The sequence below is a fragment of the Mercenaria mercenaria genome, chromosome 1 (genome assembly GCF_021730395.1).
Source record: "Mercenaria mercenaria strain notata chromosome 1, MADL_Memer_1, whole genome shotgun sequence".
Taxonomy (NCBI): domain Eukaryota; kingdom Metazoa; phylum Mollusca; class Bivalvia; order Venerida; family Veneridae; genus Mercenaria; species Mercenaria mercenaria.
In genome coordinates this window covers 49,620,965-49,636,105 of record NC_069361.1, presented here as the reverse complement: position 1 = coordinate 49,636,105, position 15,141 = coordinate 49,620,965, and the positions used below count along the sequence as shown (strand labels likewise).

Sequence of the window (15,141 nt, the reverse complement as noted above, 5' to 3'; positions counted from 1 at the left end):
TGGTAAAACACTTTATTCAAGGGGAGTGTGGGTGTCTGACCAGAGCAATATGGTTCAGAATGCCTCATAAATGCCCAGTTTGAGTTCACTCCACTGCTTAATCATCATCAAAGTCTTTTACGTGTATTTTAGAACTGATATTCCTATATTTATGCAAAATGTTCTTGGATATTTTATGAGGTCAAGGTCACAGAGAAAATGTGATAACTCCCTAAGCTGGCCATGTTTTTAGACAAATCAATATAATCTGAATCATCTTGGTAGAAGGTCACAGAAGGATAATTTGTATGAAATTATCTTAAAATCGGGCCAGCAGTTTCATATAAGAAAACTTTTTAAGTTTCCACTATATACATTTAGGGAAAACTGACCATCTTCTCTGGCGGCCATCATTATTGACAAATCAGAATAACTGGAAAAATCTTTGTAGGTCATATAAGGACAATTTGTGTGAAATTATATTAAAATCAAGCCATCAGTTTCATACAAAATAATTTTTAATAAGTAAATAAAGGGAAAAGTTTATTACATGAAAGGACATCAAAAATGCTCTAGAGAGTAAATATGCAGTTTTGAAACTTCCATTATTCAAGTATCTTCTTTTGTTAAGATTCAACTATTTATACATGTATTTGCAAACATTCTAACTCGTACCGCTACAATGCACTACAGGCTGAAAGACCAACTGACAGCAAAAAGGAAAGACCTTAAAGTACCTACCAATTATCCATCTTATCACATGGAATGCAGTTATGACGTAGTCATCTCCTGCTCTGAATACTGTTCCTATTACTTCACCATTGAAAATCAGGGCCCCAACAGATTTCATGTACTCTGCGAAACCATTCACTACCAGTTGTGTCATAGAGTTATCAAAAGGTTTTGCGAATTCCTCTCCAGCGCCTCTTTTCTTTGCTGGTCCTGTGTTTTCTTTAACTAGCTCTTTATCTGGCTTTTCTTTAATTAAAACATAAATTCATAACATGCAGACAACTAGCAATCACCTAACATAATGGAAAAATTCATGATGTTTTAACAAGAGCAGTCAAATGACAGCAATGCTCAAACTTTCAAAAGCCTTGTCACTAAAAAAATAATGAAAACATTAACAAGTATCAAGAGGGTCATGATGACCCTGGATCGCTCACCTGAGTAATATGAGCTACATGTTTCAAATGTCAAACTGATGATTTTTAGAAATTTTTTGGAAGATTTTCCGATGTACAATCAAGTAACCCCTGGGGCAAGGCCAATTTTACCCCTGGGGTCATGATTTGAACAAAGTTTGTAGAAGTCTACTAGGCAATGTTACATATCAAATATCTAAGATCTATGCCATCTGGTTTATTTTTAGCAAATTTATGAAGATTTCCCTATGTACAATCAAGTAACCCCTGGGGCTGGGTCAATTTTGACCCCGGGGTCAAGATTTAAAAAACTTTTGCAGAGGTCCACTAGGCAATGCTACATGTCAAATATCTAAGCTCTAGGCCTTCTGCTTTATTTTAGAAAATTTTGAAGATTTTTCTATGTACAATCAAGTAACCCCACGGGGCGGGGTCAATTTGACTCCATGGGGTCATGATTTGAACAAATTTGTTAAGAAGTCTACTAGGCAATGCTACATGTCATATATCTAAGATCTAGGCCTTCTGGTTTATTTTTAGAAAATTTTTGAAGATTTTCCTATGTAAAATCAAGTGACACCTGGGGCGGGGTCAATTTTGACCCCGGGGGTCATGATTTGAATAAATTTTGTAGAGGTCCACTAGGCAATGCTACATGTGAAATATCTAAGCTCTAGGCCTTCTGGTTTATTTTTAGAACATTTTTGAAGATTTTCCTATGTAAAATGAAGTGACCCCTGGGGCAGGGTCATGATTTGAACAAATTTTGTAGAGGTCCACTTGGCCATGCTACATGTCAAATATCTAAGCTCTAGGCCTTCTGCTTTATTTTTAGAAAATTTTGAAGATTTTTCTATGTACAATCAAGTAACCACATGGGGCGGGGTCAATTTGACCCCGGGGGTCATGATTTGAACAAATTTTGTAGAGGTCCACTAGGCAATGCTACATGTCAAATATCTAAGCTCTAGGCCTTCTGGTTTATTTTTAGAAATTTTTTGAAGATTTTCCTATGTAAAATGAAGTGACACCTGGGGCAGGGTCAATTTTGACCCTGGGGGTCATGATTTGAAAAAAAATTGTAGAGGTCCACTAGGCAATGCTACATGTGAAATATCTAAGCTCTAGGCCTTCTGGTTTATTTTTAGAAAATTTTTGAAGATTTTCCTATGTAAAATCAAGTAACCCCTGGGTCATGATTTGAACAACTTTTGTAGAGGTCCACTAGGCAATGCTACATGTCAAATATCTAAGCACTACGGCTTCTGGTTTTTGAGAAGAAGATTTTTAAGATTTTCCTATGTAAAATCAAGTGACCCCTGGGGCGGGGTCAATTTTGACCCCGGGGTCATGATTTGAATAAAATTGGTTGAGGTCCACTAGGCAATGCGTCAAACCAAATATCTAAGCTCTAGGGCTTCTAGTTTTTGAGAAGAAGATTTTTAAAGTTTTTGCTTTTGGTTGCCATGGCAACCAGAGTTCTGCATGGAATTCAATTCTTTGAATACCTTTTGTAGAGCTTCACCCAAGGAACATTCCTGTGAAGTTTGGATGAAATTGGCCTAGCGGTTTATGAGGAAATGTCGTTTAAAGTAAAAGTTTACGGACAACGGACGACGGACAGTGAGTGATCAGAATAGCTCACCCTGAGCCTTTGGCTCTGGTGAGCTAAAAACAAGAAAAAAAGGGCCAACAATTTGGAGAAAATAGATTACACCAAAAATTACTATGTTGAAAAAGGGACACAACTTTGAGAACAAGAGGGAGGATGTCCCTGGATCGCTCACCTGAGTGATATGAGCCACATGTTTCAAACAGCAAACTGATGCTAAAATATTAAGAAGGTAGGTCAGTAGGTCACATTCATGGTAACTGAAAGTCAGTTTTAAGATTGGTGTGCAAAACTGTACACATCATCCAAATTTCAAGACTATCTTAAAAAACAAGAAAGTAGGCCAGTAGGTCAAGGTCACAGTCAAGTGATCCCTAATCGCTTGGGGTCATCATGTAATTATAATTAAACAGTCCAGGAAATATGATCTGATTATTTTTGAAGTATTTTTTCCTATATAACTCAAAGTGTCCCCCAGGGCAGGGCCTCTTTTCACCCCAGGGGTATAATTTGAAGTTGTTAGAGATCCATTTGGCAATGCTACATACCAAATATCAAAGGCCTAGGCCTTGTACTTTCAGACAATAAGATCTTCATTTTTATTTCCTATATAAGTCTGTGTTAAATTTGGTACCTTCGGGGCAGGACCTCTTTTCACCCCACAGACATTTGAACAATTTTGGCACAGAAACACTAGGAAAGGCAACATACCACATATCAAAAGCATAGGCCTTGCAGTTTCAGACAAGAAAATTTTTAAAGTGTTCTTCCTACATATGTCAATGTAAAACTTAAGATTGACCCCCCACCGCCCCAGCAGGGCCTCTTTTCATCCAAGAGGCATAGTTTGAACAAAGTTGGTAGAGGACCACAAGGCAATGCTACATACAAAATATCAAAGACCTAGGTCATGAGGTTTTAGACAAGAAGATTTTTAAAGTGTTTTCCTATATAAGTCTATGTAAAACTTGTGAACCCCGGGGCAGGGCCTCTTTTTACCTCAGGGGCACAATTTGAACAATCTTGATAGAGGACCATAAGATGATGTCACATGCCAAATATAAAGGCTTTACGCCTTGTGGTTTTGGACAAGAAGATTTTTTAAGTTTTTCTGTTCGGTTGCCATGGAAACTAGTGTTCTGCATGGAATTAAATTCTTTGAACAATTTTGAAAGGGGACCACCCAAGTATCATTCCTGTGAAGTTTGGTGTAATTCTGCCCAGTGGTTTTCAAGAAGAAGATTTTTTTAGAAAATGTTTACGAACACATGACACACATTGTCAGAATAATTTGTATGTTTAATATATTGATAACGTGACACATAAGCACAGATAGTGCTTGACTCCCTTTTCATGTAATCATTGCTATTATTATTGTTGAATTGCTGTAAATAATAGAATTAGGGTCATTTGTGGCTTATTTGGGTTCATTATGTGAATAGCTGGATCCCAGCATCACACATTATGTCATACAAAAGTTAAAGGGAACCAGATATTTGAGCAAGTACTCCTTGTAAAACGTTATGTTTAAATTTGAACCAATCAGAAACAAGTTCTAAAAATAGTAGGGGTGGGTATTGCCACGAAAATTGGTATTGCGATATATTGCAATATTGTATGTGGTTAGTGCAATATACTGCGATATATTGTACCAGTTATTTAATGAACAAAAACATGACGAATCATACTGTTTTTTTTTTCAAATTTATTCAATTAAAAATGAGTAAAATGACTAGTATCAACAACACGAGTGTTTGCTCGACCTTCTCAATAAATAAAAATACCAGTAAACAAAAAAAATAAAAAAGTTTTGACTAGATTATGAGGAGTATTACCGAATATTCAAAAGCGAAAGTAGACTGCGTCAAAATATTATTTGATTTATTGTGCGGCACTACATTCGGTTTACGGATACAATCATATTACACAGGTTGCTCAATTCACCGATTATAAACGAGGAAATTGGTATAGCTGTTGTATGAATAATAAATTCTAGTTGATAGAAAAATTACTAATGAGTCGCTGACAAATACGAAATTATATTTATCTAAATTTTCTTATTGGTTTTATGATGTGGAATTGGGTCCGTAAAATAGCTGTAAACCAGTCTGCTACCTGCACCGGAAATGAAAGGAGAAAAATGAAAACAAAGTTGAATCGTGCTGGCTGCTAGAAAATGATTTTTTGTGTGAATCTTCTTGGTTTACGTTAGTGTTACTTAATGTTATAAAATAACCGGTATTCGAAAATCATATCGCAATATCGTATCGTCGGAAAAAAACATCGCAATAACCGGTCTACCGCCGTATATCGCCCACCCCTAAAAAATAGCACGTCAGCTGGGGTATAAATAGGTAGATGGATGACAGAGAGCTCATTCTGTATCCAACGGTCGAAGAAGACACATCGAGGATTCAACTAATAATTTATCCCAGTACCTTGATAAGGAGACTATTGCAGTTACCCTGTCAGGGTGGATAATTTATTAAAAAGAAGACGTTTGAAGTTCATAGACTAAAGAAGAGTTGCAGAATTTCAATAAGGTTTCGAGCTATAGGGCCAGCGCATAGGAGTTTTACCTTAAAGGTAATTGAATGCTATAGACGATAGCAAATATAGGCTGAGCATTGAAAAGCTGAGACAGAGACCCAGAGTTTGGTAATCTACTGAGATAGTAGGAGAGTTCCAGCTTATAGACGGTTCAGCATTATTGGCGAAGTACAGCCAAGGCAACGGGGATATTCCTATATGGTAGTTGAATGCTACATATGATAGCATATAGGCGCTGAGCATCCAGGAGTCAGGGCAATCATATATAGAGTTGAGAGGACAGAGGCCGAGCATCTATGCGATAGGACTCGTATGTTGTTGATTCAAAGACATTATCTGATGGGAACTTCAACAAAAAGACCAGTCAAGTATAGAGTCTCCAGCCTATAGGAGTTTGAGATAACTGAAAATTCTTTGTTTGAAACATTTAGTGATTTGCCTGATCTCTGAAATTGTCTAGCTCATAATTAAAATCATTTACGAATCATTGGTACACGAATCATTTAGGCAAGGTAGCCAGAGGAAAATTCTATATACGAGTACTTGGTCTCACCAGCTATACGTTTTAACAAAGGACATTCTATTTCGTTTGTCAACTAGTCTAAGACATAGTCACCTTAGCGATTGGACCCAATTCATTGTTCAAGATACTAAAGGCGTAGGCACTTCCCTGGGTCATATAACCAGTATCCTGACAAACATCACATGACGCACAACATTGAGCGGTCACAAAAGCTCACCATGAGCCTTAGGCTCAGGTGAGCTAAAAAGCCAGTGTCATGTCACCTATGCACTGCAAGTCATATCATCACAGTGAACCAGTGTGTTTAGTTTTTACCCATTCTCACAACTTGTTACCGAGATAACAGCTTGTACACAAATACATAACCAAAAAGCAAATTCTAAATTGGTATCCCCCGCCGAAAGGGTTTGTGGTGAGAAACGGCAAAGCAGTATATCTGGCAAAAAGTTAAGGATGTTACCAAGAGGCAAATAACAAATAATTTCATTAGTCAAAATCAATTTAACAGAAAATGAATGCTATTTTTTGGTGGTGGGGGGTGGGGTACAAAACATCAAATATGTTGATTATAAATATTGATGGAAAATTAAAAAAATAAATAAATAAAAAAATGGGGGGGGGGGGGGGGGGGGGGGGGGGGAATGCATGCTTGGGGTGGTGGGCATGACTGGGGGGAGGGGTGAGATGGGGGAATGGTACAACTTTGCATGTTGATAAATATTTATGGAAGGTTTGAAAAAAAGTAAAAAGGAATGAAAAATTATCTCTTTTTTTTGGAGGGGGGGTGACCTAGGCAAGGTGGTGACCAGGTGTGGGTACACAACTTCACATGTTTATAAAAAATGTTCATGGAAAAGAATGAAAGACGTTTAATGAAATTCTACCAATTGGTTGGTTTGTTATGTACAAATCTGTAGATTTTCAAACAATTAACGGGCAATAACTCGAAGGAAAATTGACCAATTGAAAAAAAAAATGACAGACATCAACGAAGTATGTTGGTTCATATTTATTTCAAGTTTCATGAAATTCTACCAGCTTGTTACTGAGAAATGGCTGCAGACGTGGATTTTTTATTGATTTTAAATCAAGGGCAATAACCCTAAGGGAAATTGATCAATCCAAAAATACTTGACGGGCATCATCGCAGTATGTTGGTGCATGTTTATTTCAAGTTTTATGTAATTCTACATGATATTTACTGAGAAATGGCTGCGGACGGACATTTTTGGGTATTTTTCATTAAATCAAGGGCATTTAATTACTCTAAGGAAAATTGACCAATCAAAAAAACAACTTGACGGGCATCATCGCAGTATGTTAGTTCATGTTTATTTCAAGTTTCATGAAATTCTACCTGCTAGTTACTGAGATATGGCTGTGGACGGATGAACAACGCCATTTCAATACCACCCTCCTGATTTTATCAGCAGGGGATAACAAGAGCACCACCTTGCGGGTGCTGACGCTCATCTGATTTTTTGTATAATAGAAATATTGTTCTACCCATGATTTTCTTAGTCTAAAAAGGGCCATCATTCTTGCAAAAAGCAGGATACAGTTATGTTTCTTGATGTACAGCATCCACTTATGATGGTGAAAAACTGTTGTAAGTTTTAAAACAATAGCTTTGATAGTTTATGAGAAAAGCTGACTTAAACATAATACTCAACCATGAAAACTGATTTTCTAAGTCCAAAAGGGGCAATAATTATTGCAAAAAGCAGGATGGAGTTATGTTTCTTGCTGTACAGGGTCAGCTTATGATGGTGAACAAGTGTTGCAAGTTTCAAAGCAAAAGCTTTGATAGTTTAAGAGAAAAAGTTGACCTAAACATAAAACTTAACCAAGAAATCTGATATTTTCTAAGTCCAAAAGGGGCCATAAATCTTGCAAAAAGCAGGATGGAGTTATGTTTCTTGCTGTACAGGGTCAGCTTATGATGGTGAACAAGTGTTGCAAGTTTTAAAGCAATAGCTTTGATAGTTTAGGAGAAGCTGACCTAAACATAAAACTTAACCAAGAAAACTGATTTTCTAAGTCCAAAACGGGCAATAATTCTTGCAAAAAGCAGGATGGAGTTATGTTTCTTGATGTACAGGGTCAGCTTATGATGGTGAACAAGAGTTGCAAGTTTCAAAGCAATAGCTTTGATAGTTTAGGAGAAAAGTTGACCTAAACATAAAACTTAACCAAGAAATCTGATATTTTCTAAGTACAAAAGGGGCCATAAATCTTGCAAAAAGCAGGATGGAGTTATGTTTCTTGCTGTACAGGGTCAGCTTATGATGGTGAACAAGTGTTGCAAGTTTTAAAGCAATAGCTTTGATAGTTTAGGAGAAGCTGACCTAAACATAAAACTTAACCAAGAAAACTGATTTTCTAAGTCCAAAAGGGGCAATAATTCTTGCAAAAAGCAGGATGGAGTTATGTTTCTTGATGTACAGGGTCAGCTTATGATGGTGAACAAGAGTTGCAAGTTTCAAAGCAATAGCTTTGATAGTTTAGGAGAAAAGTTGACCTAAACATAAAACTTAACCAAGAAATCTGATATTTTTTAAGTACAAAAGGGGCCATAAATCTTGCAAAAAGCAGGATGGAGTTATGTTTCTTGCTGTACAGGGTCAGCTTATGATGGTGAACAAGTGTTCCAAGTTTCAAAGCAGTAGCTTTGATAGTTATTTAACCAGGCAACGCCGACGCAGACGCCGACCAAGTGATGACAATAACTCATCATTTTTTTTCAAAAAATCAGATGAGCTAAAAATTAGCGAAAAAGGGGCATATTCTTTGTAACTAGATGCGTGTCCTTAGGACAATGGTGCCCTCTATGGCAATGGTACCACATGACTCTAGGTGAAATATTTGTCAAGATATATGCAACACAAACATTTAAGCACTCATGTATATTTTTTCTTAGTAAGAACCATAACTCTGGCCTGGCTCAGTGAAATCCAACAAAGAACAGCAAGTACACAATGTAATGAGATCATGTTTCATGAACTCTCAAAGAACCCAGTAAAATTCCATTACATGTGCATGCCTACAAGATCTTGACCATTTCCCGCCAGCATCAGTCTTCTGAATAAATGTTGAACAGTACACTTGTATTTGTTTCTTTCAACCACATCTGTGGATCAGGGACTCACACATACTATTCCATATGAATATAAAATGATAGAACCCTATTAGAGAACACTACATGGTATCAGAAGTGTTTTATTGGATTATTGTGACAGTATGGAATATTAATAAAAAATTGGATTACATAGTTTATAAACAATGGAAGGAATACCAACGCCAACTATTGACTGGAACTCATCTAATCTTGTTAATGAATGGGAAAAATTTGAAGAGCATGTGAAGCTAATTTTTCAAGGACCCCTGAGTGAAAAAACTGAAGAACAAAAGGTAAATTATCTGCTTCTATGGGTCGGTGCACGCGGAAGAGAAATCAAACAGACATGGGTTATCAGCAACGCTGAAGCCAAAAAACTGAACACGTTTTACAAAAGGTTCAAAAGTTACGTGCAACCGAAGCTGAACCCGATTTTTGCCAGGTATAAGTTTTTCAAAGAAGTCCAGGGATCGGACTCATTCGACGCATTTCTAACCCGTCTACGAATAAGTGCAAGAGAGTGCCAATTCCACAACAACGATGAAATGATTCGGGACAGAATCGTTTTTGGCACGAACAGCGCCAAAGGCAAGAGAGAAATTGATAAACGAAGGAGAGAAATTAACATTAGACAAAACTATTTCAATTATGCAAACCTTGAATATTGCCAGGAACAACTGAAGGCAATTAACGCAAACAACATCGACGCAGTGAAGAAAAGACCCTCAAAACCAGACACGCAACCGTCACAACGCAGACGACAACAACAACCAAGGCGAAAACCACCGACGACGGCGAACTCCAAGTGTAGCTACTGCGGATACAATAAACACCAAAGACATGAACAATGTCCAGCTCGAAACGCTACTTGTAATAAATGTGGATTTAAAGATCATTTCGCACGCGTATGTAGAAACAAGTCAGTGCATGAATTGGATTTAAACGGATTAAATTGAGTGATAATAGTGATCAGGATACCTTCTTTGTTGACATGGTAAATACTTGTACATCTTCGAAAAATTTGTCTCCTCCAGAGCAAGCCTTTGTAGTTTTGTCCGTAGGCCCCTCCCAGACCCCACTGAAATTTAAAATAGACACAGGTAGCTCAGCTGATGTAATCCCAGTCAGCCATTTTGAAAAACTTAAAATCAGTTACCCCTTAGAACCCCCTGATAATGGTTTAACCTCGTATACAGGTAACTCATTGCCAATTCGTGGCATGATTAGGTTAAATTAGGTCACAACGGAGTCAGCTGTTTATCAGCTGTTTACATTGTAGAGAGCAACTCTGTTCCCCTGCTGAGTTTAAACACATGTCTTACACTAGGTCTGGTCAAGTTAACGTACTCTATCGATACTTGTGAACCCTTAGACAAGAGCAAAATGATGACTCTATATGGCGACCTATTTAAAGGGGTGGGGACCTTGCCCGGGGAAGCTAGTTTGCATATTAGACCGGACGCCACACCGGTTATCAACCCCCCTAGAAGAGTTCCTGAAGCCCTGAGAGAGAAATTAAAGCAAGAGCTAAATCGCATGGAAAAAGAGGGAATCGTAGAAAAGGTCACTGTCCAACAGATTTTGTGAACTCCCTGGTAATAGTTGAGAAAAAATCAGGACAGTTGAGGGTATGTATTGACAGTAAGAATCTTAATGACGCAATAAAACGTCCACATTACCCCATGAGAACGATTGACGATGTGACGTCACGACTTACCGGCGCAAAGTATTTCAGTATACTTGATGTTACACATGCCTACTGGTCCGTAAAGCTCGACGAGAAATCGTCTTTTCTCACGACATTTAGTACAGTGTTCGGGCGATACGATGGCTGAGACTGCCCTACGGTATATCTGCATCAAGTGACATATTCATGCAGAAAATCGACGAAGTATTTGAAGGACTTGACGGACTGACGGCAATTGTAGATGACATACTTGTGTATGGTAGATCAAGAGAGGAACATGACTTGAACTTAAAGAACGCTCTTGAGAGAGCAAGGTCAAAGGTGTCAAGTTCAATCCTGACAAGTGCGTGATAGGGGTTACAGAAGTACTGTTCTTTGGTCACTTGATCACGTCAACCGGATTAAAGCCTGACCCTCAAAAATCGAGGCTATTGCAAACCTCGAAGTCCGAAGACACGACGAGAATTAGAAAATATTCTTGGTATGGCAAATTACATGCAGAAATTTGCACCAAACTTGGCAGAGGTAACTAGCCCAATGAGAGCATTGTTAAAAAAAGATGTTGAGTTTTTATGGGACGTACCACAGACTCAGTCATTTGACAAAATGAAAGACATCATTACGCACAGTCCTGTTCTGGCGTATTTTGACCCTAAACAGCCGGTGATACTCGAATGTGACAGTTCCTTATATGGGTGTGGCGCCGCCCTCTTCAAAATGGCCGCCCCGTAGCATTTGCAAGTAAAACCCTGACGGAAACCGAGTCCCGATACGCCAATATCGAAAGAGAGATGAACGCGATTGTATTTTCATGCTCTCGATTTCACCAGTATATTTATGGTAGAAAGGTCACCGTTCATAGCGACAACAAACCTCTATGTGCGATAATGCAAAAACATCTATGTGCATGTCCGCCAAGACTACAAAGAATGAGACTGGCACTAAGCAAATACGACTTAGACGTGCAATTTGTACCGGGTAAAGAAATTCCCACTAGCGACCTTCTGCCTAGACAGCCTCTGAAGCTGACATTTGAAAACAATGACCTTGACATTCATGTTCACACAGTTCTTAAAGGTCTGCACATCTCTGACCGCCGTCTAGAGTCGTTAAGGCTCGACACAAAAAACGATGTTAACATGCAGCTCCTAAAACAAACAATAATTGACGGTTGGCCAATTTCCCGCGCAGACTGTAAAGCTGAAATAGTGGAATTTTTTAATCACAGGGACGAACTTTCCGTTGCAGACGACCTAATATTCAGAGGTCAGACGATAGTTATTCCCGCCACTGCTAGGAAACATCTGATAGAGGCAGTTCACCAAGGTCACTTTGGGGTGGAAAAAACCACTCTAAGAGCAAGAGAACTCATGTTCTGGCCAGGCATGGCCAAACAAATTTCTGACTATGTTTCTCAGTGTTCTGTGTGTCAGAAACACAGATACTCAAATGCGAAAGAACCCCTTGAACAACATGAAATTCCAGACAGACCATGGCAAAACATTGCCGCTGACTTGTTCACTCTTGATGACAAAGACTATTTAATAACGACGGATTATTACTCCCGCTTTTTTGAAATAGATCTTTTAACCAATAAGCAAAGTTTGACGGTCATCAGAAAACTCAAAGTACATATGGCTAGATACGGGATTTGCCAGAAATTGGTTACAGACAATGGTCCAGAATGGTCATCAAAATTATTTGCAGATTTCGCAAATGACTGGGGTTTTACGCATGTCACATCCAGCCCCCTCCATCCGATCTCAAACGGCTTAATTGAGAAAACCGTCTCAATTGCGAAGCGCTTACTTCGTAAGGCTAAAGAAAGCAACAGAGATCCATATTTAGCTATTCTCGAATACAGGAATACACCCCTTGAATGTGGTTTCTCCCCAAATCAGCTCCTAATGGGTAGAAAGAACAAAATCTATTCTACCCATAACCAACGCACAGCTCCAGCCTAGAACCATCGAACCAAAACTGATCAAAACAAAAATGCAGAAAATCAAAGAAAAGCAAAAGTCAAATTATGACAAGACAGCTAGAAAGCTGCCTCCCCTACGGTTTAAACGAATACGTCAGAATTCAGATAAACAAAATGTGGGAACCAGCCAAGGTCATAGAGACACACAATGATAGGTCGTACACAGTCCAGACCGAATCAGGTGGTATTTACCGCCGAAACAGAGTTATGATAAACAAAACCAAGGAAATATTTCCAGAAATACGGGATACCACGCCTAAACTTTTAGCGGAATATTCCCAGAATTCTCCCGTTTCGCGCCCCAATGCCAGGAATGACCACACATTGACCCCGCATTTACCTGATATGCCCTGCTCTAACCCTCCTTGTCCTAAAACACGCTCTGGTTATGGTAGACAAGTGATTAAGAACAGACGTTATTACAACGAGAACTTTACAAACAATTAAGTGTTAGCATTCTATCAATGAAAACATCGTGGGAAAGATGTCTAGACATGTTATAAATAAAATCTGATCAAAACGGACACTGGAGAACATTGATTTAGATGGTTAAACATGATATAATAGAAGCTGATTAACTGACACCGGAGAACATTTGATTAATTTATAAATGAGCAACACTTCCGAAATAATAAATGCATAGAGAGAACATTTGAATTAGCCATGAGCAACAGCTTTCAATAATAAACGCATTTATATATTTATATCTTTATTTCTGTAACATGTTTATGTTAATAATATTGTTAGATCTTAATTAATGAATATTACTTGATTTAGAAATTAAGATTCTAAATATCTCTAAGAGAGGGAAATGTAATGAGATCATGTTTCATGAACTCTCAAAGAACCCAGTAAAATTCCATTACATGTGCATGCCTACAAGATCTTGACCATTTCCCGCCAGCATCAGTCTTCTGAATAAATGTTGAACAGTACACTTGTATTTGTTTCTTTCAACCACATCTGTGGATCAGGGACTCACACATACTATTCCATATGAATATAAAATGATAGAACCCTATTAGAGAACTTTACACACAACTTCACATGCTATATAATGATCCTGTAATATAAATGTTTTATGATTCTAAGAAAAGAACTTTTTGAGGTACACCTGATACAAGTTTGTATGCCCTTTATGCATATATTTGACTAAATGAAGGGCCATTACTCATGCCTGACTGATAGAAATCCCAATTAAAACCCCAGTTGCACAACTTCACATACTGAATAATATTCCTATTATGTTTAATGACCCAAGGTCAAATACATTTTAAGATTCATGCAACACAAATTTGTATACCCTTTTATGCATATTTTTTACAGAGTCAAGGACCAAATCTGACTGATTTAGATCTCAAACAAAATGGCAGGTGCACAACTTCACATGCTAACTAATATTCCTATATTGTTTCACTATCCAAACTCAAATAAGTTTTAAAATGAATGCAACACAAACTTTAGGTTCTTTCTGAATATGTTTGAACAAAAAAAAAACACTCTTGTCTGTGTGAAATCCCAATTCCAATGCTGAATGACAATCCTGTGAGATTTGAAGACTCTGTCAGAGTCAATTATACTTTTTCTTGAGATATGCATGACACAAAATGGACAGACAGACATATTTTTTTTTACTAAGTAAAAGGTCATAACTATAGTCTGGATGTGTGAAAGCCCATTTAAAACACCAGTCAAATACTTTCTGAGAAAAATGCATGGGGGACCAAAAATGCAAATTAGAGATATGGGGATGTTGATGCAGACACATGGGTAAGTGCAACAGATTTACTTATTTCTCAAATAGTCAAGCTAAAAGCTAGTAATCTTTATGAACAAGAGCTGACATATGCCCCCTAAGATGGCCTATTGGAGGCAACGTTCTGATTTGTTTGTTTTGGGTTTAACGCCGTTTTTCAACATTATTTCAGTTATGTAATGGCAGGCAGTTAACCTTACCCGTGTTCCTGGATTCTTTACCAGTACAAACCTGTTCTCCGCAAGTAACTGCCAACTTCCCCACATGTATCAAGAGGTGGAAGACAAATGATTTCAGACACAATGTCTTTTATCAAATCGTCACGGAGAGCAAATGGCCCGTCATGAGGATCGAACTCACGACCCCGCGATCCGTAGATCGACGCTCTCCCCATTGAGCTAAGCAACTTTTTAGTCTTAAGGTTACTCTGTCAGTTTTGCTCTCATTTCCCCATAAACAACAGGCACATCCACTGGCTATAACTAGATGCCCAAGGGCAACATGTCGAGCCCGCCAGCTGTCAAAAGGACTGGGAGTTGCAAATGACATTCCCTGTCTCACTGAGGCAAACATTTATGCCAAATAAAAAAGAAATTGCAGAAAGTTACAATATAGGTTATTTAAAGTAACAACAAAGGAATGTAAATCTTGAAAAAAAAATTCCAAGTCCACACAAAAATCCTCACCAGTAGAGATAGGTCAAAATTCACCTGAAAATTGGATGTAACATGCATGTTGTACTACTGAAAAGTGATACTGATTTTTCCCTACGACCAGTAATAAA

The 15,141-nt window shown here is 38.0% G+C and overlaps 1 protein-coding gene across 1 annotated transcript in view; it reads right to left on the bottom strand.

The window, feature by feature from the left end:
• Positions 1–15,141, bottom strand: part of LOC128558232 (uncharacterized) — a 46,384-nt gene that overhangs the window by 16,276 nt on the left and 14,967 nt on the right. Inside the window, exon 6 of the mRNA XM_053547114.1 lies at positions 721–957. Within this exon, the coding sequence (XP_053403089.1) occupies positions 721–957 (237 nt within the window). The remainder of the gene's footprint in view (positions 1–720; positions 958–15,141) is intronic.